The sequence below is a fragment of the Aquarana catesbeiana genome, linkage group LG01 (assembly GCF_042186555.1).
Source record: "Aquarana catesbeiana isolate 2022-GZ linkage group LG01, ASM4218655v1, whole genome shotgun sequence".
Classification (NCBI taxonomy): domain Eukaryota; kingdom Metazoa; phylum Chordata; class Amphibia; order Anura; family Ranidae; genus Aquarana; species Aquarana catesbeiana.
The window spans coordinates 69,707,978-69,732,446 of NC_133324.1; the positions used below are offsets into that span (position 1 = coordinate 69,707,978).

At 43.1% G+C, this 24,469-nt stretch overlaps 1 protein-coding gene across 2 annotated transcripts in view; it reads left to right on the plus strand.

The window, feature by feature from the left end:
* RAB27B (RAB27B, member RAS oncogene family) overlaps positions 1-11,266 on the plus strand; it is a 360,063-nt gene extending 348,797 nt beyond the window's left edge. For both annotated transcript variants that reach the window (XM_073619973.1, XM_073619964.1), the window contains 2 exons: positions 117-240; positions 8,969-11,266. In XM_073619973.1, the coding sequence (XP_073476074.1) occupies positions 117-240; positions 8,969-9,155 (311 nt within the window). In that variant the 3' untranslated portion in view covers positions 9,156-11,266. The remainder of the gene's footprint in view (positions 1-116; positions 241-8,968) is intronic.
* The last annotated feature ends 13,203 nt before the right edge of the window (positions 11,267-24,469 follow it).

The window sequence follows — 24,469 nt, forward strand, 5'->3', positions numbered from 1 at the left end:
AACATGACCATTGTTTTATAATACACATTGCTTTGCAAACTAAATGTCAAATAGTTGGCATTTACATCTACCTTAATATCAAGTTGATGGGCACATTTTTATCCTTTTTTTTTCAGGTCAGCTGCAAGCAAATGCTTACTGTGAGAATCCAGATATTGTCTTAATTGGTAACAAAGCAGACCTGTCAGATCAACGAGAGGTCAACGAACGGCAAGCAAAAGAACTCGCTGATAAATATGGGTGAGTCATTTAAATAAACCAGATTTATTGGGATAGTCCATTCTCAAAGGGGTGCAGCTGCAGTCCCTGGTGGATGGAAGAAACCAGCGAGCAATTCAGTCTACCAGTGTTCATCCACAGGTGAAATACTAGTTCTGGTTGGACTGATTCTCCTTAACCGCTTCAGCCCCGGACCATTTGGCTGCCCAAAGACCAGAGCGTTTTTTGCGATTCGGCACTGCGTTGCTTTAACTGACAGTTGCGCGGTCATGAGACGTGGCTCCCAAACAAAATTGACGTCCTTTTTTCCCCACAAATAGAGCTTTCTTTTGGTGCTATTTGATCACCTCTGCGGTTTTTATTTTTTGCCTGATAAACAAAAAAAGAGTGACAGTTTTGAAAAAAACGCAATATTTTTTACTTTTTGCTATAATAAATATCCCCAAGAAATATAGAAATTTTTTTTTTACCCTCAGTTTAGGCCCATATGTATTCTTCTACATATTTTTGGTATAAAAAAAACCGCAATAAGCGTATAATGCTTGGTTTGCGCAAAAGTTCTAGCGTCTACAAAATAGGGGATAGTTTTATGGCATTTTTATTAATAATTATTTTTTTTTACTAGTAGTGGCGGCGATCAGCGATTTTTATCGTGACTGCGACAGTATAGCGGACACGTCGGACAATTTTGACACATTTTTGGGACCATTGGCATTAATACAGCGATCAGTGCAATTAAAAATGCATTGATTACTGTAAAAATGTCACTGGCAGTGATGGGGTTCACACTAGGGGACAGTGAAGGGGTTAATGTGTGTCCTAGTTTGTGTTCTAACGGAAGGGGGGAGGGGACTGTGCAGGGAAACTAACAGATCGCTCTTCATACTCTGTATGAACAGACGATCTGTCACTTCTCCCCTCAGAGAACCGGAAACTGTGTTTACACACAGTGAATAAAAAAAAAAAAAACAGTAAAGGTAGTCCAAGGTTTTTGTATAATGTGAAAGATGATGTTACGCCAAGTAAAAAAATACCTAACATGTCAAAATTGCGCAAACTATGGTACTTAAAAATCTCATTCACATAGGGGAGGCAGGATCTGGGCCCTCCCCCCTTGTCAAAGGGGGCTTCCAGATTCCAATAATCCCCCTGCCCGCAGACCCCTACAACCACAGGCCAGAAGAACTCCCCCACTCCAAGCACCCCTACCATGTTGAGGACATGAAGGGTGGGGGAACTCGCTCGTCCCCCCCTTTCCTGTCTTGTTAAACCGCTGTATGGTCATGGCCACCATGCTCGGATAAGGGTCTGGAATTAGGGGGGCATGGGGTTCCCCTTAAAATCCATACCGGACCTGCTATGGACTGGGGAATTTTTTATTGTCAACAATGTTTTTTTTTTTTACATTCAGCTGTCAGTGGGGAATCCCACTCACAGCCGATGAGTGATCCGTTGTCAAAGATTCGACGGCCCACTCCTCAACAACCAGCCAATGTTTAAGACGCCGGTGGCTGCCGAAAATCCGTACACTATGCAATCTGATTCCACAATCTCTGCACAATTTCCTTTTAGATTTACCAGAACTATGGAATAGGAGGACCGAGCTGAACAATCCATTCAATTTGTATCAAATCAGACAGGTCCTTGCACTAAATAGCTGATGGTAGATCTAAATTAGATTGTACAATCAGATTGTACAGAAAGTTGGTATAGTAATGAGGGAAGTGTAGTCCACACAGCTAATATATGCCTATTCTGTGATGCACTAAGGCAGCGCATGATGGGTGATGATCCATAGAAAGTAATGGAAGCACAAAGCATTTTTTTTTTTTATTCAAATGCGAAAATTGAAAGCTCCCGTGGATGAGGTAAGTGAGAGAAAAGAACATTGAGATGGCTGGGGAAGTAAAGACATGAGGAAAGACTATTTTTGAAAAGTGAAATGCTGCCCAAAAGGTTGAACTTAGCCTTTAGTACAGTTAGTACAGTTTTCCTTAGATCATCAGCTCCATCTAGTGGCCATAATTCAGCATTTTTTCTGAAATACATTATCTCACAAAAGTGCGTACACCCCTCACATTTTTGTAAATATTTTATTATATCTTTTCATGTGACAACACTGAAGAAATGACACTTTGCTACAATGTAAAGTAGTGAGTGTACAGCTTGTATAACAGTGTAAATTTGCTGTCCCCTCAAAATAACTCAACACACAGCCATTAATGTCTAAACCACTGGCAACAAAAGTGAGTACACCCCTAAGTGAAAATGTCCAAATTGGGTAATATGTGCTCAGCAATAGACATATGAGTGCTGCCAGCATTGCTGCAGAGGTTGAAGGGGTGGGGGGTCAGCCTGTCAGCGCTCAGACCATACGCCGCACACCGCATCAAATTGGTCTGCATGGCTGTCGTCCCAGAAGGAAGCCTCTTCTAAAGATGATGCACAAGAAAGCCTGCAAACAGTTTGCTGAAGACAAGCAGACTAAGGACATGGATTACTGGAACCATGTCCTGTGGTCTGATGAGACCAAGATAATCTTATTTGGTTCAGATGGTGTCAAGCGTGTGTGGCGGCAACCAGGTGATGAGTACAAAGACAAGTGTGTCTTGCCTACAGTCAGGCATGGTGGTGGGAGTGTCATGGTCTGGGGCTGCATGAGTGCTGCCGGCACTGGGGAGCTACAGTTCATTGAGGGAACCATGAATGCCAACATGTACTGTGACATACTGAAGCAGAGCATGATCCCCTCTCTTCAGAGACTGGGCCACAGGGCAGTATTCCAATATGATAACAACCCCAAACACACCTCCAAGACCACCACTGCCTTGCTAAAGAAGCTGAGGGTAAAGGTGATGGACTGACCAAACATGTCTCCAGACCTGAACCCTATTGAGCATCTGTGGGGCATCTTCAAACAGAAGGTGGAGGAGTGCAAGGTCTCTAACATCCACCAGCTCTGTGATGTCATCATGGAGGAGTGGAAGAGGACTCCAGGGGCAACCTGTGAAGCTCTGGTGAACTCCATGCTCAAGAGGGTTAAGGCAGTGCTGGAAAATAATGGTGGCCACACAAAATATTGACACTTTGGGCCCAATTTGGACATTTTCACTTAGGGGTGTACTCACTTTTGTTGCCAGCGGTTTAGACATTAATGGCTGTGTGTTGAGTTATTTTGAGGGGGCAGCAAATTTACACTGTTATACAAGCTGTACACTCACTACTTTACATTGTAGCAAAGTGTCATTTCTTCAGTGTTGTCACATGAAAAGATAGAATAAAATATTTACAAAAATGTGAGGGGTGTACTCACTTCTGTGAGATACTGTGTATCTATTAGAAAAAATACACCAATACTGTGCCTACAGATCCTTATATCACTGCAGGTCTGCAAAACAGGATCTATGTAAGACAGAATAATTCTCTGCAGTCTCTAATGGCATGGAACATCTATTATGTTCCTGGTAATCAGAACACATGTATTAGCATATTTCTCCTTGATAATGACTGGAGGAAAGGTTCTTTGTAACTCACCTATTGAAATGCTTAAAGTGGTAATAATGTCTAAATGTGTTTTACCTTAATGCATTCTCCATTTTTCTTCCTCCAAACACGGCGAGTTAATGCTAAAGAGCCTAATTTTGGTCTCATCTGACCACAGCAATTTCTCCCAATCCTTCCCTGAATCATTTAGATGTTCATTGGCATGACTGTACATGTGCCTTCTTCAAGGGAGGGGGACTCGCCGTGTTTGGAGGAAGAAAAATGCTGACTATGACCCTAAAAACACCATCCCTACAGTCAAGCACAGAGGTGGGAACATTATGCTTTGGGGCTGTTTCTCTGCTAAAGCTACAGACCAACTTTGTGGCATTGAGGGACCAATAGAAGGGGCCATGTATTGTAAGATCTTGGATCAGAACCTTCTTCCCTCAGCCAGAACACTGAACATGGGTCATGGATGGGTCTTTTAGCACGACAATGACTCAAAACATACCACCAAGGCAACAAAGGAGTGGCTCAAGAAGAAGCATGTTAAGGTCATGGAATGACCTAGTTCATCTCCAGACCTTAATCCTATAGAAAATTTATGGAGGGAGCTGAAACTTTGAGTTGCCAAGCGACAGCCAAGAAACCTTAAGGATTTAGAGAAGATCTGTAAAGAAGAGTGGACCAAAATCCCTCCTGTGTGCAAACCTGGTAACAGCTCATCAAACGCAGCCACTGTGCCATCAAATGCTGCCACTGTGCCCAATAAATGCTGCCACTGTGGCCATCAAATGCAGCCACTGTGCCCATCAAATGCTTCCACTGTGCCATTAAATGCTCCCACTGTGCCCATTGAATGCCGCCACTGTGACCCCCGCCCGCTCGCTGTCTGCCTGGCACTTACCCTGTCTCGGTGGGGCAGCGGGTCCCATCCTCACCTATAGGCGATTGGACACCTGATCTCATTGTCCGTCCCTCGGTCCAGTCCGTAGTGATGAGCCAGGACGTTGAGCAGCCACTGAGTGCAGCGGGGGGAGTAATGGGGGGTCGGAGGGCTCCATGTCAGCCAGGCGCCCGGGACATCCCCGGATCTGGAGCGTTCAGTGTGTGCGGAGTGTGCACCGACCTCTCTGTCTGCACCGACCTCCCTGTCTTTACAAACTTCTCTGTCTCCACCGACTTCACAAACTTCGTGCGACACAACTTCCTAGTCCTGTGTGATCCCCTCCACAATCTGCTCCACTAACAGCGATGATGTGATCACACGGTTATGTGAGCTCTGTGTGTGCCTGCAGAGGCTGGAGCGATGTATGCTGAACTGAGGATGGAGTGCAGTGCTGTGTGCTGGTCAGTGGCATCTCCAGGTTTCATATTTAGGGGGGGCACATGGGGGGACAGGGACAAAAGTAGGGGGGCATCTATAAAATGCAATTTTATATATATATATATTTATATATCCTGGGGCCCTTTACTACGACCCCACAACGGCCCTTTCACATGTTCTGCAGTGAGCTCCCTTCCTACTGTATTGGGCCCCCCCAGGGTGGCAGAAAACAAGATATATATGTCACCAGCATACCAAGAAAATATAAGGATCCAAAGCAGTGGGAGAACTATCAGGGTTGCAAAGGTTGTCTTGCCAGCGGGCCCTGGTGTTCTGCCACTGTGGGGTTCCCCAGCCTCCTCTTGCTGTCCTGCCCCTGCTATTGACAGCGCTGGTCTGGCATCTCTTGGAATTTACAGGCTGGTCCTCCTGTCCTAAGGATGGGAGAAATCAGTCTGTTTTTTCAGTAACTGAGAGTCCTGGTGGAGTCCTTCCTGCAACTCGCTCTTCTCCCTGCCAATAAGGATGCAGGAGAAGGAGCAGATCGGGCTGTCGTGGTTGTGTGAGCGCTCGCATTATGCAGTGTCAGCGAGCAGAGAGAGGGGGGAGGAATCACCCGCAGGAGCTGACTGGGGACTCTCTCCCTCTTAGACATTGATTTTTTGTAGAAAAGAAAAAAACATTTTTTTTTTTAATTGGGGGGGCACATGGTGGGGCACAGCATAATGTTGGGGGGTCAGGGCCCCCTCTGGCCCCCTCTAGGGATGCCATTGGTGCTGGTAGGTATGAGTAGGGATGGAGTGTATAGAGGGTGCAGTCAGTGCTCGATGGTCTTCTAACTACGGAGAACTCGGGCAGCAGCAGCGGCGGAGGTGTCCTCTCATGCTTCCTCCGCTTGCCAAAGCGCCACTAGGCATCAAATAGGTTTGCCTGGCGCTATGGCCAATCGAGAAACAGGTCTCACCGACCTGCCTCCTGATTGGCTGGGAGGCACTGTAGTGTAAAGATAGCGAAAATTCATTTGCTATGGTCACACAATTGGGTGGGATCGGGGCGCACTCTCTGCGCCCCGAGCCCACTCTTTTTTGAAGCCGATTAGAGCCTCTGGCTCTAATCAGGTGCTTTAAAAAACACCCCCTTCCAGCCCCGCCATAGGAATCCATGTGTCCGGGGGCCTGAAAGGGGCCAGGCACATGGATAGGGAGGCGGCGGCAGGGAAAGGGGGAGATGCGCCCTCAATGCACGGGCTGCCACTGCCTGGTAACCAACTACAAGAAATGTGCTTGCCAACAAGGGTTTCTCCACCAAGTACTAAGTCATGTTTTGCGTGGGGATCAAATACTAATTTTACTCACTGAACTGCAACTCAATTTATAACATTTGTATCATGTGATTTTCTGGATTTTTGGTTGCTATTCTGTCTCAATAATTTAAAATACACCTATGATAAAAAATTATAGACCCTTCATTTCTTTGTAAGTGGCAAACTCACAAAATCTGCAGGGGATCAAATAATTATTTTCCCCGCTGTAAAATGCAAGGGGCCTTTCAGCTCCGACCATCAACTCCAGAGACAGAAATAGAAAATATAAATACTGTTTATTGAATCCCAGCCAGGACACTATCTGCATGGATTTTGCATGCGTTCCTTGTGTGGGATTCCTCCCACATCCCAAGGACATGCTGGTAGGTTAATTAGCCCTAGTATATGTGTGTGCATGTATGTATGCATATGAGATAATGACCTTAGATCAGTGGTTCTCAACCCTAATGCCGTGACCCCTTAATAAAATTTCCCAAGTTGTGGGGACCCCTAACAGTAAAATAATTTTTGTAGTGTGGGTTGTCAGCACCCAAGGCAAGACAAGTAATTTGTGCCCCTAACCCATGGACATTTAGTGCTCCCTGAGTCCCTTCCACTCGTACAGTATTAAAACCCCTTATGGTACATTTTATGGTACCTTTTAGGATGTACCACTCTTTCTCTTTTTTTTTTCTCCTTTCTATTCCCTTTATCACTCTCTGTAATAATTTTTTGTTTTTTTCCCTATCCTCTTTCTAGCCGTCTTTCTTGTTCTTTCTCTCCCTTTTTCTTTGTCCCCCCCCCCCCCCTCTTTTCCTCTCCCTTCCATGTATTCTCTATTTTTATTCCTTCTCCTACTCCTTGGTGGGGGGTGAAATGAGTGGCAGTGCTGGGGGTAGTTCTGATCAGCCAACTTAGGTGCTCTTGATCAAAGTCATCTGCTGATCTGAGAACTAAAGTGGGGACTTTTAATGGCAACTATAATCACAGGTAGTGCTACTCGCTGTGTCTCCAGCTTCACTGTGTCTCCGACTTTGTGGTGTCTCGCAGCAGTGACACCTATGCCAAATCAGGAGATAGGGTCTCCTCCAGCCCCTCCCACTTCACTTTCCTCACCAGTCAGCTGACCTCTAGTCTCTATGCTGTGAACTAATTGGGCGGCTGTGAAGAGGCTGAGTGGGCGGCTGTGGGCTCCGGGAACAGCCCAGCTGGGCGGCCGCGAAAAGGCTGGGAGAGCGGTGCGGGATTCAGGAACAGCCCAGGATTTGGTGACCCCCGGCAAATCGTCATTCGACCCCCAGGTTGGGAACCACTGCCTTAGATTGTTAGCTCCCTGAGGGCAGGGACTGATATATATGTATAGTAGAGCTGTGTAATTGTCGGCACAATATACTGTATTTATTGGCGTATAACACACACTTTTTCACCATGAAAATCGGGTGCAGATAGCGTGTGCGTGTTATACGCCAATACTTCAATTTTAGCTCCCTCGGAGGGGACAGGGAGGGGGGCGGGACGAGCGCCATCAGATTACATACAGTGAGCATCTCCTGTTTACTTGGCGGCCTCTGTAATAGGAAGTCCGGTCTCCTGGGCCACCATTGGACCTCTGTTCTGTCTATCATAGGAGATTCTCACTGTATATAATCTGTCGGCGCTCGTCCCGCCCCCCTCCCTGTCCCCTCTAGGCTGCAGATGGGCATCGATCAGGCTGCAGTGATGGCAGTGGTGAGGCTGCTGCATTGAAGGCAATGTTGAGGCGACTGCATTGAAGGCAGTAGTGAGGGTGCTGCATTGATGGCAATGGTGAGGCTGCTGCATTGATGACAATGGGGAGTCTGCTGCATTGATGGCAAAAGGTGAGTCGGCTGCATTGAAGGCAATGGTGAGGCTGCTGCATTGATGGCAATGTTGAGGCTGCTGCATTGATGGCAATGTTGAGGCTGCTGCATTGATGGCAATGTTGAGGCTGCTGCATTGATGGCAATGGTGAGGCTGCTGCATTGATGGCAATGTTGAGGCTGCTGCATTGATGGCAATGTTGAGGCTGCTGCATTGATGGCAATGTTGAGGCGGCTGCATTGATGGCAGTGGTGAGGCTGCTGCATTGATGGCAATGGGGAGTCTGCTGCACTGATGGCAGTGGTGAGTCTGCTGCACTGATGGCAATGGTGAGTCGGCTGCATTGAAGGCAATGGTGAGGCTGCTGCATTGATGGCAATGGTGAGTCTGCTGCATTGACGGCAATGGTGAGTCTGCTGCATTGATGGAAATGGTGAGTCTGCTGCATTGATGGCAATAGTGAGTCTGCTGCATTGATGGCAATGGTGAGGCTTCTGCATTGAAGGCAATGGTGAGGCTGCATTGATGTGGACTGATGAGGCTGCATTGATGGCACTTGTGAGGCTGCAGATGGGCACTGACCTTTTATTTTGCTTCAAAGTTCTTTATTTAAAATTTAAGTTTGTTTCCTGAAACTTCCCTATTAAAATGAATGTGCGTGTTATACGCCAATAAATACGGTAAATCACTATAATAAATAAATATTTTAGGTCTTGTGAAGTAAGCGTGCATAGTTTGGTTTCACATGTAAATTGTTTTAATAGTCTTTTTTTTTTTTTCCTCCATAACAGCATTCCATACTTTGAAACAAGCGCAGCGACTGGACAGAACGTGGAGAAGTCTGTAGAAACCCTGCTGGACTTGATCATGAAACGGATGGAGCAATGCGTAGATAAGACCCAAGTCCCAGACGCGGTGAACGGAGGAAACTCTGGAAAATTAGACGAAACAAAAGCAGAGAAAAAGTGTGCCTGTTAAATATACCTAGAAAATTAATCTGTACAGACTGATTATCCGATACAACTCTTGTGGAATGGCTGACGCACCACCACAGTGCCCCCTTGTGGTCAGTCTCTACACTGCAGCCATTCGTACCTTCATATTCAGCTCCTCCAGGAGCCCTCTTCCCCATTGTTATGGTAGACGCCAACATCTCTTGTGAAGAAAGTGTTAATCTATATATTTATATGCAGCATAAATGAGAGACAAAAAAAAAAAAAAAAATATGTTTCTTACAGAAATAAGGGGTGACTGTGGTATAAAAAGGGGATTTTTTTTTTCTTGGTTCAGAATCATCAGTCATAGATTTTAGGCTGGATCAGGTATGCGAGTTACTAAAAAATTGCATTGTAAGCACGCCAACAAATTGTGCAACACGGGCTTTCGACCTTGTACTGTTTACATTTCTTTCCATTTCAGGATCTCCCGTTCTTTATATCTGAACGATACAGCATTTATGTGTCTCCTATATGTTTGTGAATGAATCTGAAGTATTTTAGTAATGTGTTTTTGCTTGGTGCCTATGTTTTTTTTTTTTTGTTTTGTTGTTTTTTTTTTGTTTTTTTTTTTGCTATTATGACCATTTTATGTTCTGATCAGGTATGTAGATAAGGCCGGGTTTTAAATGTTGGTCAGGGAATGGTTTACAGTGGTTCCACACCAAGGCTAAGATGACCGGCAAGGTGAAATATAGAATTGTTCTATTAAAATGGCTCATACACTTAAGTGTTTGGGGCCTGTAAACCAAGCTTTCTTTTATAGACAATAAGCAATTTTGTTTTTAATACTGTTTTCCTATATGAGACCCTATGAAATGACACCCATTCAACTAGCATTGTGGAAATGAAAAGTTCCAAAAAATTGTTTACACCAAGTTAAAAATGTAACTCCAGGCAGGTATAAAAAAAAAAAATTAAGAAAAACCACCGTTTAATCCAGTCATGTGTTCATTTAAGATTTTTTTTTTAAAGTTGTCTTTACATAGGAATAACATAAATACCTTAAGGTGGTTGTAAACCTCAGAAATGAAATATGAACAAAGCATATCCCTCTATAGTGTGTACCATAACACGTGTCATTTCTGCCTGCTTCCCTGTTCCTCTGCTATCTGCTTGAGTGGCTCATGACGCTTTTCCGACAAGTTTTCCCGACACCAAGAGAAAAAAAGGTGACAGGGGAGAGATCTCCAGCAACACAGCCTGTGATTGACAGCCTCAGCTATGTTCCTGTGTGCTGTGTAAAAGGGGGGGGGGGGTGTCCCTTCCCTCCAATCAGCTCTCAGGCCGGGTTCACATATGTGCGGCCACGTTTTTCAGCATGGGGTCTGGTGCATTTCTGTTCACCGGTTCAGGTGCTATTCAGGTCCAAATTGATGGCTGAATTTGCACCTGAACCGGACCCAAAAATGCACAGGAACCTTTTGGAATCCACGCTGCGGCCGCCCCGGACATGTGTGAACCAGCTCCATTGAGGGCCGGTCACACTCGCATGTGAAAACCACATCCAATTCACACATATGTGAACCCGGCCTTAGAGATCTCCTCACTGAGCTCTGCAGAGTGTAATTTCAGCTCTCCTCATGCTTTTTTTCTGACAGCTTAGACAAGCTTTATAAATTCTGCACTCTGAACAGATGTAGAGAAGGAAGAGAAGACTGCAGCTAAACAAGCACAACTTGTATAGGAGGATTTGTTACATCTCTGTGTAGTACCTGAGGCCAGTCACTTCATTAGGTATATGTAAGGGTTTACAACCACTTTAATCTGTTTTGATATTCATCACTGTAATCCTTTTGCAGTGTAGACCTCAAGTTAGAAGGGGCAGGGAGGAGCAGCACTCTGAGCCAATCAAGGCTCTGTTTACAAGGAACATGCTTACAGTAGCAAAGAGCACATTGTCCAATCACAGACTAGGGCGGGACCTGGACCATGCTGCATTGCTGGACTGCAGAGGTGGTCAAGGATCTGGTTGTTCTGTCTTATACCAGAAGACTTGACTACAGAATTATGATTCCCAGGCAGAAAAGCAGCTAAATACACATTTTAAATTGATATATTTAAGCTGTTTTACAATAAATATGTCTATTGGGACAGTCTTGTGATTTTTACTCTCCTAGCACAGTACGCTGTTCATTATTGCATCTCTGCAGCTTCCTATGTCACCTACTCTAGCCATCAAAGGAGCCTCATCATACTGCTGAGCTTGGCCTCTAAGATAAACAGCTCTACCTCCAGCCTCAATGCCTGAAACATGTTAGGTGCACAGCATCGTGCAGTACAGTAGACCCTAGCTAGCTTATAGTGTCAACTTCCCACACTTTCTGTGGGAAGATAATATGAAGCTAGACTTAAAGGGGTCTATTTATAAAACATTTGCATGGCTTTTCATCCGCTGACTCTGCATGTACATTTGTTCTATGCGAATTGTGCAAAATCAAATGTTCTTTAGGCTATTTTGTCTTCTGAACAAATGTTCTTTCATTATTTGCAGTAGCAAAATAGCACAAAACGGCCCCTGGATGGAGCTGAGGAACATTGGAACTACATATGTCTTTGTAACAAGGGATACAATGAGGTTGATGCTCTCAAACTGGAGAGTGCAAAATCTGGTGCAGCTCTGCATAGGAACCAATCAGCTTCCAGTTTATTTTTTTTTATCAAAGCTTAACTGAACAAGCTGAATTTAGAATTTAGCTCTCGTCCTGGGGATCAGACAAGTCCTGTCTGGGAGAGATCATAATACCCCCATGGAGATGTTGTTGAGATGACAGCCTAAACTCCTGTCCATCTTTGGGAATACCCTGGCTGGGTTGTTTGGCCACAGGCTGTGTTTACCTCTCTTTGACTAGAGAGTCCTATAAAGTCTGTAATGCCATGTACACACGACTGGACTTTTCGACCTAACTGGTCCGCCGGAACAAATCTGTCGGACAATCTGACCGTGTGAGGGCTTCATCAGACCTGCAGCGGACCTTTTCGGTCGAAAATCAGACGGACTTTAGATTTAAAACATGTTTCAAATCTTTCCGACGGACTCGAGTCCGAGCGAAAAATCCGTTCGTCTGTATACTAGTCCAACGGACGAAAACCGACGCTAGGGCAGCTATTGGCTACTGGCTATCAACTTCCTTATTTTAGTCCTGTGTACGTCATCACGTTCAAATCCGTCGGACCTTGGTGTGATCGTGCGTAGACAAGTCCGATTCGACGGAAGTCCGTCAAAGTCCGACGGGATTCAGTCCGTCAAAAGTCCAGTCGTGTGTACACGGCATTAGCCTGCACTCATTATTAGGTGGTGGTGTCACGGCTTAGAGGCTGCAATGATGGTGATGAACATTTATGAAGAGAATATAACTTTGCACTTCAACTTTGTACAAATGTTGTCTTTCCCTTTCCTTCTCTACGGACTTCATTATCCAGTCCGGTCCACACTCTCATAATTAATCTTTTTTTGGATATTATGATTTTGTAGCGTGGCTCTTTTTGATGTTATTTTAGAAGCAAATTCAATGCACACCATGCAGAGCTACACCAGATTTTTGCACTCTCCAGCTTTAGTAAACCAACCCCTATGTAACATTTCTAGAACACGTTAGAGGGAGTTAACAAATGAATGTAACCTGGTACAAGTTCAGCATTCAGCTCCCAAGTCCTTTGTGGGTTGGCAATGCACAGCATTTTTGTGAAATGAGTGGTGTCAGACCTGCCCAGTTGTCCTTTTACTAGACAACTGAATAACACCACTTCTTTTCATCTACACAATATGAGAATTAAATGATCTGTAGTCCCAAAATATGAACTGGGACCACCTAATCAGGTTACTTTACATAACCTGGAGAATGCAAAGTGTTCTCTAATTGGTAGAGAGATGAGTTGTCAATGTCACAATCTCTACCTCGTTCCAATCAGAGAATGCTTTGTATACTGTGAGAAAATGCAAAGCATTCTCTGAATGGCGCCTGTGCCAAATGAGCTACCCCCTTTGTTGACAATGCAGCAGGGCAGCCGATCAGCATGGAACCTGGAAGCTTGTTTTGGTGTGCCTGTTCGGTGACACCTTCTCTGATAATATTAGAAGTAAGGGCTCTTTCACACGGAGGATCCGTATGTCCGTTTCTCATCCTTCCGTTTTCGGATGAAAAACGGACATACATGTATCCCTATGGAGCGTCGGATGTCAGCGGTGACATGTCCGCTGACATCCGACCCGCTCCGATCCGAAAAGTGTAACGGAGGAAAACACTACTTTTCCATCCGTTTTCGGATCAGATCGGGTGACGACGGACTCTACGGTCCGTCATCATCCGATCCCCCATAGGGGAGAGAGCGGCGCTCTGACAGGTCCGTCGCTGCACACTGTGTCATTTTCCTGCTCAGCGGGGATCATCACTGATCCGCCCCGTGTGAAAGAGCCCTAAAGTATACTTTTTACAAAGAGACTGGCTCGCTGTTACACAATGAAATAGGCGTGTTTGAGAGGGACGGTCCTACTGTGCCAGATACTGTGATGGGCAATGGCACTTATGCATGGTATACATAAGGACTGCTATGGTGGGCCAATGTAAAACACCAAAATCTGGTGGGCCAATGAGAGTCTGCCCTGTTTTTATTATGGTTAAGTCAGCTCTGGCTTTAGATACTCCCTAATACAGCCTTTCAAAGAGCCATTCTTCGTAAATGACCTACTTCTCATAAAAGTGTGGATGTGAATTTTTTTCTAAATAATGGATGAGCAAAAGCTATACAGTCTTACACAGCTGAAATAAATATATGGAAGCTGTTCTGCCTACCAAAGATGATCAGCCAGGCCTGAGATTTACACCACCCCTGATAGATGCCATAGACAGGCAGGGCTGCTGATAAGGTAGTACAACTTTTCCTGTTGTACTGGGCCCAGGCCTCATCAGCTAAACAGGGGGGACCCAGGGCAAATTTATTGTTCATTTTTTCCTAAATGAATAAATGGATTTTAGTAGACCACACCTACTCCTACTTGCTTTCCAGAGCTCAATTTATATTTCCCTGGGCCCCATCAGGTAAAAAGTGGGGCCCAGGTGGTGGGACTTTTTTCATTTTCGGGGCGTAGGAAGATAAAGCCAATGCCACTGTTTCGCTGCACCCCGGGGGGGTGGGTGGTGTGTAGGCCAGGGTTGGGGGGGCCCGTCAGGAAAACTGTACGGTGCCCCCAAGATTTCTAACAGCGGCCCTGTAGACAGGTCAGGGACCTAGGCTTTTTCCACTGCAGATAAATAATACAGCTTGCTCACCTCGGCACCCCCAGCCTGCTGATTGGACAATGAAGGAGCATCTCCATGCTAACACAGTCATCACTTTGATCACTTATCTATCATCTTCTATCAGTAAGTTGCCAGTGTTATACCTACAGTCCAATGAAAGCATCAAAAAAAGAGGCCAAGGTTTTTAATGACAAAACTGATTCATCGCAAAAAAAAATCTAAAGCCAACGTGTTTCGAGGGCCAAACACACTACTCCTTCATCAGGGCTTAGGAATTTTGACTGTGCTTAAATGTACTCAGGTAAGCAGATACCAAATAGATCTGCACTGTGATTTACCACTGGAACAGTTCCAGGAGGGCAAGTTAAGCCAATGTTAGTGAATGAAGCAAAGTGTTTACTAACAGCACTGATTAGTGCAGCAGAGCCTGATTGGTCCTGTTATGCAGGGGAGTCACAGGGAGCTGATATGAAGACAGATGTAGCTAATTATACCAACTTTAAAATACATTCAAGGGTTTTAATGAACTTGATTATATTGATTAAATAAGGGTCTTTTATATCTTCCCGGTGATCAATGAACTCAAGAGTTGCAAGTTCTCCTGGTCCGGGTGAGATGACATGGCAAGATAGTATGAATGTAAATGTAACTTGAAACGACTCAAAAGCATCTGAAATGTCAGTTACACCTGCGTATACGAAGCCTAAAGCGTATCAGTACACTTACACCCGATCCAGAGATCCTTTGGACCTGAAATTCTTCTTTAAGATAGATCTATGTCCTAATAGCACTATATTTCGTTTGCTAAGAGCCCTGTGCCATATTTTTCATAAAAGAACTGTTTTTATCCTTTCATGCGTCTCACAGCTGCTGGTCTCCCTCAGCCTCGTTTAGTCACGTCCTGTCTACATGCAGAGCCAGCTACACACCATTGCTCTGGTAATGGCTTCCTCATAGTGACAATACAGGACCATGCTTGCACAATGCATATTGGTATGGTCGCTTGTTGTCCATCAGGGCCGCATGTGAAAGGGTGATACAGGAGCACATTCGGGTATTAGTTGTCACCCTATAACAGGAAGTGTTTAAACAAGGACTTTGATGGCAGGATCTCAAGGTGTTGTTTTATGGAAAGCTACAGCTTTAAGATTAAATTGAATACAGCGTATACATTAAAAAGTGACTGGGTTTAGATCTATGTTAAAGTTGAACTACACAAAAAAACACCCTTGCAATAGGGGTTCCCTGCACTGCAAGAGTTAAACGTTCATTAAAGAGGATGTAACCCTCAAAAAAAAAAAAAAAAAAGATCCTGTTCCTTTAAAGCATTTTAAGCCGCATAGTGCTTGTGCGATGTCATCTTTCATTCTCTTTGCTGTAAAAAACCTGGTTGATCTTGCCTTGTTTCTGTGCCCCCCTAGGTGTACTGACCACAGTAATCGTGGCTGCTGATCCATGACACTGTGGTCAGTTTACGTGCCTTTGTCATCCACAGTCTCTTCCCCTCCCTCCCTGCCTGTCAGCTCCTATGTGACAAACCTGCCCCTCCCCTCCTGTTGCTATTCTGAGTGGCAGTAAAGTAAGTGCCCACAATTACTGCCAGTCCCTCTGTTATAATATGCTATACCACACAGTGTATGTGATTTTTTTTTTAATTCTGCTGCTAAATACTTTTTTTCACATCGCCATTGTGGGGTCATGTGACCACCTGGCTGACGTCAGAGGGGGATCTCAGCCCCTCCCTCTGTAGTCCTTAGATCAGGGAAGGAGAGTGGCGGAGACCGCACATCGGCGATGTGGAAAAAAGGTATTTAGCAGGAAAATTCAAAAAAACACATAGATTGTGTGTATAACAGAAGGGCTGGCAGTAATTGTGAGCAATGATTTTACAATCACTTTAAGTCCAGTGGTAGAGGAAAGAGCTGTAAGGTCTCATTGAAACCAATAAATCGAGTATAGTTCCGCTTTATGATTTACTGCTGTTCAGGGGCTCTGGGCTTCAGCAAACTGGCAACCTCCAGCAAGAAGAAACAGAAACAATGCTGGAGGCAATTTACAGCAAGCACTCCTTTTGGTAGCATAATTATTAACGTGGAATGTATGTTCCTTGCTAAAGAACATTATTTTTTATCAAGCTGTTATGGGTAACGTTCCATTTTAACAAGCATTTAACTCTTGCAGTGTGGAGGTGGGCCCACTGTGAAAGTGTTTTTTGTGTAATTCCAGTATTCATCTTTAAGCCATGTACATAGATTGGAGTACTTTATATGCCAGAGTATAACATTCCATCACTGTAAAAAAAAAAAAAAATATGGAAACAAAGGGAGAATCCAGTTGGTTGTTGTGGAGAACACAGCCAGTTTTTGTTCTTTTGCCAATATCTTGTCTTTCTCCGAAGACGTATTTGAGTTCCTCTTTGCTACACACTATGATATTGACCAGTAAAAGTTCCTGTAATATGACATCCCTTGGTCTGCCGTTAGTTACATTTTAGAAATATCATGATTTATTTTCCACACAATTGTCATTTTGTTCTCTGCAATGGTTTTATTTTGATTGAAAGCTTTAATGTCAATATATCTACAGTCAACGCTTCTTCCCTCACTTATAAAGGTCTTGTAGAAAGATGCAAAGTGTGAAGATAGACCCTCAGAAATAAACAGGGTGCTAATATTGTAAAACTTCTATTTTTGTGACAATATATATATATAAATATATGGTATATGTATCATAAAAAAAATCTCTTCAAGTGTGTCTGACTCAGAAATAGGTGGCCATTTTTGGCCTTTAAGGAGGACCAGCCATGGTTTGACTTATGCATAAATCAATATAGTCAGTCTTAAGTGGAAAAAGCAGCAGATATATGCCTGTGTAAATGTAGCACATCATGGTATTTATTACCTCTGACAGAGATCTAATGCCCCGTACACATGATCGGATTTTCCGATGGAAAATGTGTGATAGGACCTTGTTGTCGGGAAATTCCGACCGTGTGTAGGCTCCATCACACATTTTCCATCGGATTTTCCGACACACAAAGTTTGAGAGCAGGCTATAAAATTTTCCGATCGTGTGTACACAAATCCGACGGACAAAGTGCCACGCATGCTCAAAATAATTAAAGAGATGAAAGCTATTGGCCACTGCCACGTTTATAGTCCCGACGTACCTGTTTTACGTCACCGCGTTCAGAATGATCGGATTTTCCGACAACTTTGTGTGACCGTGTGTATGCAAGACAAGTTTGAGCCAACATCCGTCGGAAAAAATCCTAGGATTTTGTTGTCGGAATGTCCAAACAAAGTCCGACCGTGTGTACGGGGCATTACACCCACTCTGGCAATACATTCATTTGCTTTTCTCTACAGAAGGATAGAGCCATCTTTGTTTAGACATCATCCATAGTCACCATATACAGTACTTCCCGGACTGAGAAGTTGGCTCAGAGATGACACACCCATGTAAATCCTGGTGCCTGCAAAATTACACTATAGCTGTAAAAGTATGGAACGCTATTCCACATGATTAAGGTATAAGTGTTTGCAGTGAAGGCTATGGTTAATCCTCCAGCATACGAAGACATTTTAAACAATCGTGAGCTTCAAACCTTGGGTAACAGTTTAAGAAAAGACCCCTTTCTGTTCCAGCATGACTGTGCCACTGTGTACAAAGCAAGCTCCATTAGGACATGGTTTGATAAATTTGATCCGGGGGACTTGAGTGTCCTTCACGGGGCCCTGACCTCAACCCTACTGAAACACCTTTGGGGTAATCTGTAACATTTATGGAGAGGCAGGTCTTCTTCTCCAACCTAACCCCACAATGCTCTTTAGACTGAATAGGCTCCACTCCAAAATCTTGTGGAACACCTTCTCAGAAGGGTGGAGGCTGTTAAAGCCACAAGAAGGGGCAACTCTATAATTATTCCCATGGTTTTGAAGAGGAGTGTCCAACAAGCTCATATATAGTGGGGACGGAAAGTATTCAGACCCCCTTAAATTTTTCACTCTTTGTTATATTGCAGCCATTTGTTAAAATCATTTAAGTTCATTTTTTTTCCTCATTAATGTACACACAGCACCCCATATTGACAGAAAAACACAGATTTAATGACATTTTTGGGAAAGATGCAACACGTTTTTCACACCTGGATTTGGGGATCCTCTGCCATTCCTCCTTGCAGATCCTCTCCAGTTCTGTCAGGTTGGATGGTAAACGTTGGTGAACAGCCATTTTTAGGTCTCTCCAGAGATGCTCAATTGGGATTAAGTCAGGGCTCTGGCCGGGCCATTGAAGAACAGTCATGGAGTTGTTGTGAAGCCACTCCTTCGTTATTTTAGCTGTGTGCTTAGGGTTATTGTCTTGTTGGAAGGTAAACCTTCGGCCCAGCCTGAGGTCTTGAGCACTTTGGAGAAGGTTTTCGTCCAGGATATCCCTATACTTGGCCGCATTCATCTTTCCCTCAATTGCAACCAGTCATCCTGTCCCTGGAGCTGAAAAACACCCCCACAGCATGATGCTGCCACCACCATGCTTCACTGTTGGAACTGTATTGGACAGGTGATGAGCAGTGCCTGGTTTTCTTCACACATACCACTTAGAATTAAGGCCAAAAAGTTCTATCTTGGTCTCATCAGACCAGAGAATCTTATTTCTCACCATCTTGGAGTCCTTCAGGTGTTTTTTAGCAAACTCCATGCGGGCTTTCATGTCTTGCACTGAGGAGAGGCTTCCGTCAGGCCACTCTGCCATAAAGCCCCAACTGGCTGCAGTGATGGTTGACTTTCTACAACTTTCTCCCATCTCCTGACTGCATCTCTGGAGCTCAGCCACAGTGATCTTTGGGTTCTTCTTTACCTCTCTCACCAAGGCTCTTCTCCCCCGATAGCTCAGTTTGGCCGGACGGCCAGCTCTAGGAAGGGTTCTGGTCGCCCCAAACGTCTTCCATTTAAGGATTATGGAGGCCACTATGCTCTTACGAACCTTAAGTGCAGCAGAAATTTTTTTGTAACCTTGGCCAGATCTGTGCCTTGCCACAATTCTGTCTCTGAGCTCTTCAGGCAGTTCCATTGACCTCATGATTCTCATTTGCTCTGACATGCACTGTGAGTTGTAAGGTCTTATATAGACAAGTGTGTGGCTTTCCTAATCAAGTCCAATCAGTATAATCAAACACAGCTGGACTCAAATGAAGGTGTAGAACCATCTCAAGGATGATCAGAAGAAATGGACAGCACCTGAGTTAAATATATGAGTGTCACAGCAAAGGGTCTGAATACTTAGGACCATGTGATATTTCAGTTTTTCTTTTTTTAAAAATCTGCAAAAAATGTCAACAATTCTGTGCTTTCTGTCAATGTGGGGTGCTCTGTGTACAATAATGAGGAAAAAAAATGAACTTAAATGATTTTAGCAAATGGCTGCAATATAACAAAGAGTGAAAAATTTAAGGGGGTCTGAATACTTTCCGTCCCCACTGTAGGTGTAATAGCCAGGTGTCCACAAAATCTTGCCATATTGTGCTTAACCACATCAAGAGGCAACTCCATATTAATGACCATGGTTTTCAAGAGCGTTGTCCAAGAAGCTCATATAGGTGTAATGGTCTGGTGTCCACAACATCTTGTTGTATATTGTATAATAATTTAAGACTTGGGGCTCAATTCACAAATATTTAACACCAGCCTAAGGCCCCTTTCACACTGTCGTGACTTAGCCATGATTTCAACACGATTTCAGGGAATTCCTGTGTAAACTTGAGTTCTATGGAACTCAACTCACGTGAAAGTCGGACCAAAGTAGTACAGGGACTACTTTGAAGTTGGCACATATATGAATGGTTATCATTGGAAATAATGGGGAACGACTTGTCGTGCGACTTTGCAGTCCCAAGTGGCAGGAAAAGTCGCATAAGTGTGAAAGGGGCCTTAAGCACTCTATTTTCAGTCACATGACTGGGATTTTCACATTTCATTGGATTCAACTGAAAATAACTGTCATTTAATAAAAATAAGTATACTTCTCCTGGTGTGTTTGCTTTGTGAATTGAGCATTTACACAGGCTTCTATTGATTTAGGTTGTACAGATTTTGTTTTGCATCATACCTTTCCTTCCAAATCCATGCATTTCAATATGTATCTACACTGCCCCTGGACACACATATCATTCAATTTTTTCTAAGGCCACACAGAATACACCTGAACTCACAGTGTGCATTATAAAATGTAAAATCATTACAGGCATTTACAGTACATTATTATTATACAGGATTTATAAAGCCCCAACAGTTTGCGCAGCGCTTTATATAAGAATATGTATATATATATATATATATATATATATATATATATATATATATATATATATATATATATATATTCTTATGTATGTCAATGCCCATGTAAATGGATCCTTAATATTCAGATTCTTGCATAAACACATGCAGGACTGGTTCTCTCCAATGTTTGTTTCTTTTTATAATTTATTACGGTGCCAATTCTTTCCTAAATGACTATTGTATATTTGTTGGTGAAACACAGATTTCCATGGACTTTAAACATGAAATGTATTTTTGTTCTCTTTAGGTTTGTCTTTGCCAAATGTTAAAAGGAAAACTGCCAAAAACTAAATTTGTTTCAGTTTATACAGTATGTAGACTTTAGGCTTGTTGTACGTCATATAAGGTGTCACGTGTTTTTGTTCAGAAAAGAAAAAAAAATCCATTTTGGGGTATTTTTGTAGCTTGAAACATGGCTTCATTCTAATTAAAAATCAGGATATTGTTTTAATGCGGAATTCCACCCCCATTTTAAAAGTTGCGCCTGCCAGTTAGTTATTGCTTTATAATTCCGCATTAGATGTTTTTTTTTTTTTTCCTGTAGTATAATTACCTTATTTGTAAAGGGTAATTGCTCCTCTTCCAGTGAACCTCGCCGCAGCGAGGTACGTCATTTCTGGCCACCGCATAGGCTCCTGGGATATGAGTTTCATCGAACCCAGGAGTGAGAAGACGACCTCTGCTGGTAGCATTGTGTTATTTGCAAACAGGAAATGATGCAATGTAAGGCGGAGATAAGCGATGTATCCTGGAAGGAGCTACCCAGGGCAGACTGACAACTCATGGGGCCCCCGGGCAATAGGAGAAGATTATGGGGCCCCCAGGCAATAGGAGATTATGGGGCCACACAGTATACACAGACATACAATATTCACACACAGTATACACACACAGAATACACATACACACACTGAAAAAGTACTGGTGAGGCGGGGCAGCTATAATCTTGGGATTTTTTTTAAAAAACACATATTTTTACATACTGTCCCTGGTTTTATCGAGGCTGGCAACCCTGATGGGGCCCCTTAGTGGCATGGGGCCCTCGAGCAGTGCCCGAGTGCCTGAATGGTCAGTCTGCCCCTGGAGCTACTAATGGGCTTCACATGCCCACACTGAAGATGGGAGTGCACTTGGAAGGGACAGCAAGGTTAGTTTTAAAGAAAAAACATATAGAAAACCAACATTAACTATTTATGCAGTTTGGTAATAAATTCGATACAAACATCACTGGGGAGTTTTTAAAAAAAAAAATCCAGCTGGAACTCCGCTTTAAGACAAGGGCTGCTGATACACTATATTACCAAAAGTATTGGGACGCCTGCCTTTACACGCACATGAACTTTAATGGCATCCCAGTCTTAGTCCGTAGGGTTCAATATTGAGTTGGCCCACCCTTTGCAGCTATAACAGCTTCAACTCTTCTGGGAAGGCCGTCCACAAGGTTTAGGAGTGTGTCTATGGGAATGTTTGACCATTCTTCCAGAAGCGCATTTGTGACGTCAGGCAGTCATGTGGACGAGTAAAAGGTATAAAGAGAAAAGATATTCTCCTGCGCTGGTGCAGAGGGCCTTAGTAAGGGTGGTAGTATTTCTTAGTGTTGTGTATATGGAAAGATCATGCAAGCCCCGCTGCCTATGCCGACTAGGGGAAGTCCGAGATATAATGTGAAAAGAAATAGTAACAGCACGTGGCCTGTTGCATGAATCTTTGAAACAAATAATTTATTGTAAACACAAAGGATATATACAAGGAAATACTACCTATTCATACATATAGGTAAAAGCAATGTTAAACATTTAATGGATTGATATATGTTGTTGTACACACAAGGGATATTCAAATGGTTGGCTAACGTGTATCGAGGGTCATCTTCTTCATCAGAGCCTTAAAGTAGATAGTAGTAAATAGACGGCCCTATATCTACACACCATCCCTATGGTATTGAGGTAGGCTACACTTGTCACTATCTCAATTTGCATTACCATCATCTATCATTTTACATCTTAATTAATTTTTAAGCAGGATAATTTATACAATTTATATAACTCTATCACAGTCCGCTAACATCAGACATAGTGTGTCATCACAGTGGTGACACCATCATCATTTATTTGATTTGATTTCATTTCATTTCATTTTATTTCATTTAATTTATTTTATTTTATCTATGTATTTATTATGTTGATTACCATTATCATGGCTATCATTGTTATCATTTAATCTCACACATTTTCCTGTTTTCCACTAATGCCATTGTAACATGTATGTTGTTAAACACGTGCTATCATCCGAATGGGTTTTTGGTATCCGCACTACTATAGAGTTATGCATCCAGCCATTATGCATGTAGCCATTCATGCCTTTTTTGCATTTATTTATCTAAGCACAGTTGGCTCCTTACACACATATGTGTGCGGGTTTGCACATGTGCCCATCCCCCCCATATATGCAGTGTATTACACCAAAGAAGGCAACTGTAGTTTGTAGCTTTCCATCTTCAATAGTCCATGTCTATAATATGCATGGTACCAGTCAACAGTATATATACACACATATATTCCATACACATATCTTCAGCTAAAAACCATCCAATAGATCATCACTACTATTATTATTGTTACTTTTAAACACACACACATATATATATATATACACTCACACACACAGTATGTATAGATGTATACTTTTTAAAGATATAATATATATTTTATGTATGATTTAACATCTGCATTAACGTCTGCAATTCCACCTCTATCTATATCTGTCTGGTGTTTATTTTACTCTATTTAGAGTGCTGAGATGTGGAAAGATACCCCTTACAGTGAAAGAAAATTTGCCCGCAACACTACACCACTCATGTAGTGGTATACTACCCATCCAGCTTCCTATATCTACTTCAATAAATGCAAACAGACTATATTTGGCCCTTTAAGGCTCCGATGAAGAAGATGACCCTCAAAACGCGTTAGCCAACCATTTGAATATCCCTTGTGTGGACAACAACATATATCAATCCATTAAATGTTTAACATTGCTTTTACCTATATGTATGAATACATAGTATTTCCTTTGTGTTTACAATAAATTCTTTGTTTCAACAATTCATGCAACAGGCCATGCACCTTTATTTTTTCTTTCCAAGTCATGTGGATGAGAAGGCCTGGCTCGCAGTCTCCACTCTAATTCATCCCAAAGGTGTTCTATCGGGTTGAGGTCAGGACTCTGCGCAGGCCAGTCAAGTTCCTCCATCCCAAACGTGCTCATCCATGTCTTTATGGACCTTTCTTTGTGCATTAGTCCAAATCATTTGGCGGAGGGGGGATTATGGTGTGGGGTTGTTTTTTTCAGGGGTTGGGCTTGGCTCCCTAGTTCCAGTGAAGGGAACTCTTTAGGCATCTGCATACCAAGATATTTTTGGATAATTTAATGTTTCCAACTTTGTGGGAACAGTTTGGGGATGACCCCTTCCTGTTCCAACATGACTGCGCACTAGTTGAAGCTGTTATAGCAGCAAAGGGTGAGCCAACTCAATATTGAACCCTACGGACTAAGACTGGGATGCCATTAAAGTTCATGTGTGTGTGTATAGGCAGGCGTCCCAGTACTTTTGACAGTATAGTGTATCACTCACAACTAATTAAAGTGTATCTGAAGCCAATTTTTTTTTTAAGGTTTTAGAACTATTGCAGTCAATTTTGGGTCGACTATCCTTCATTTCT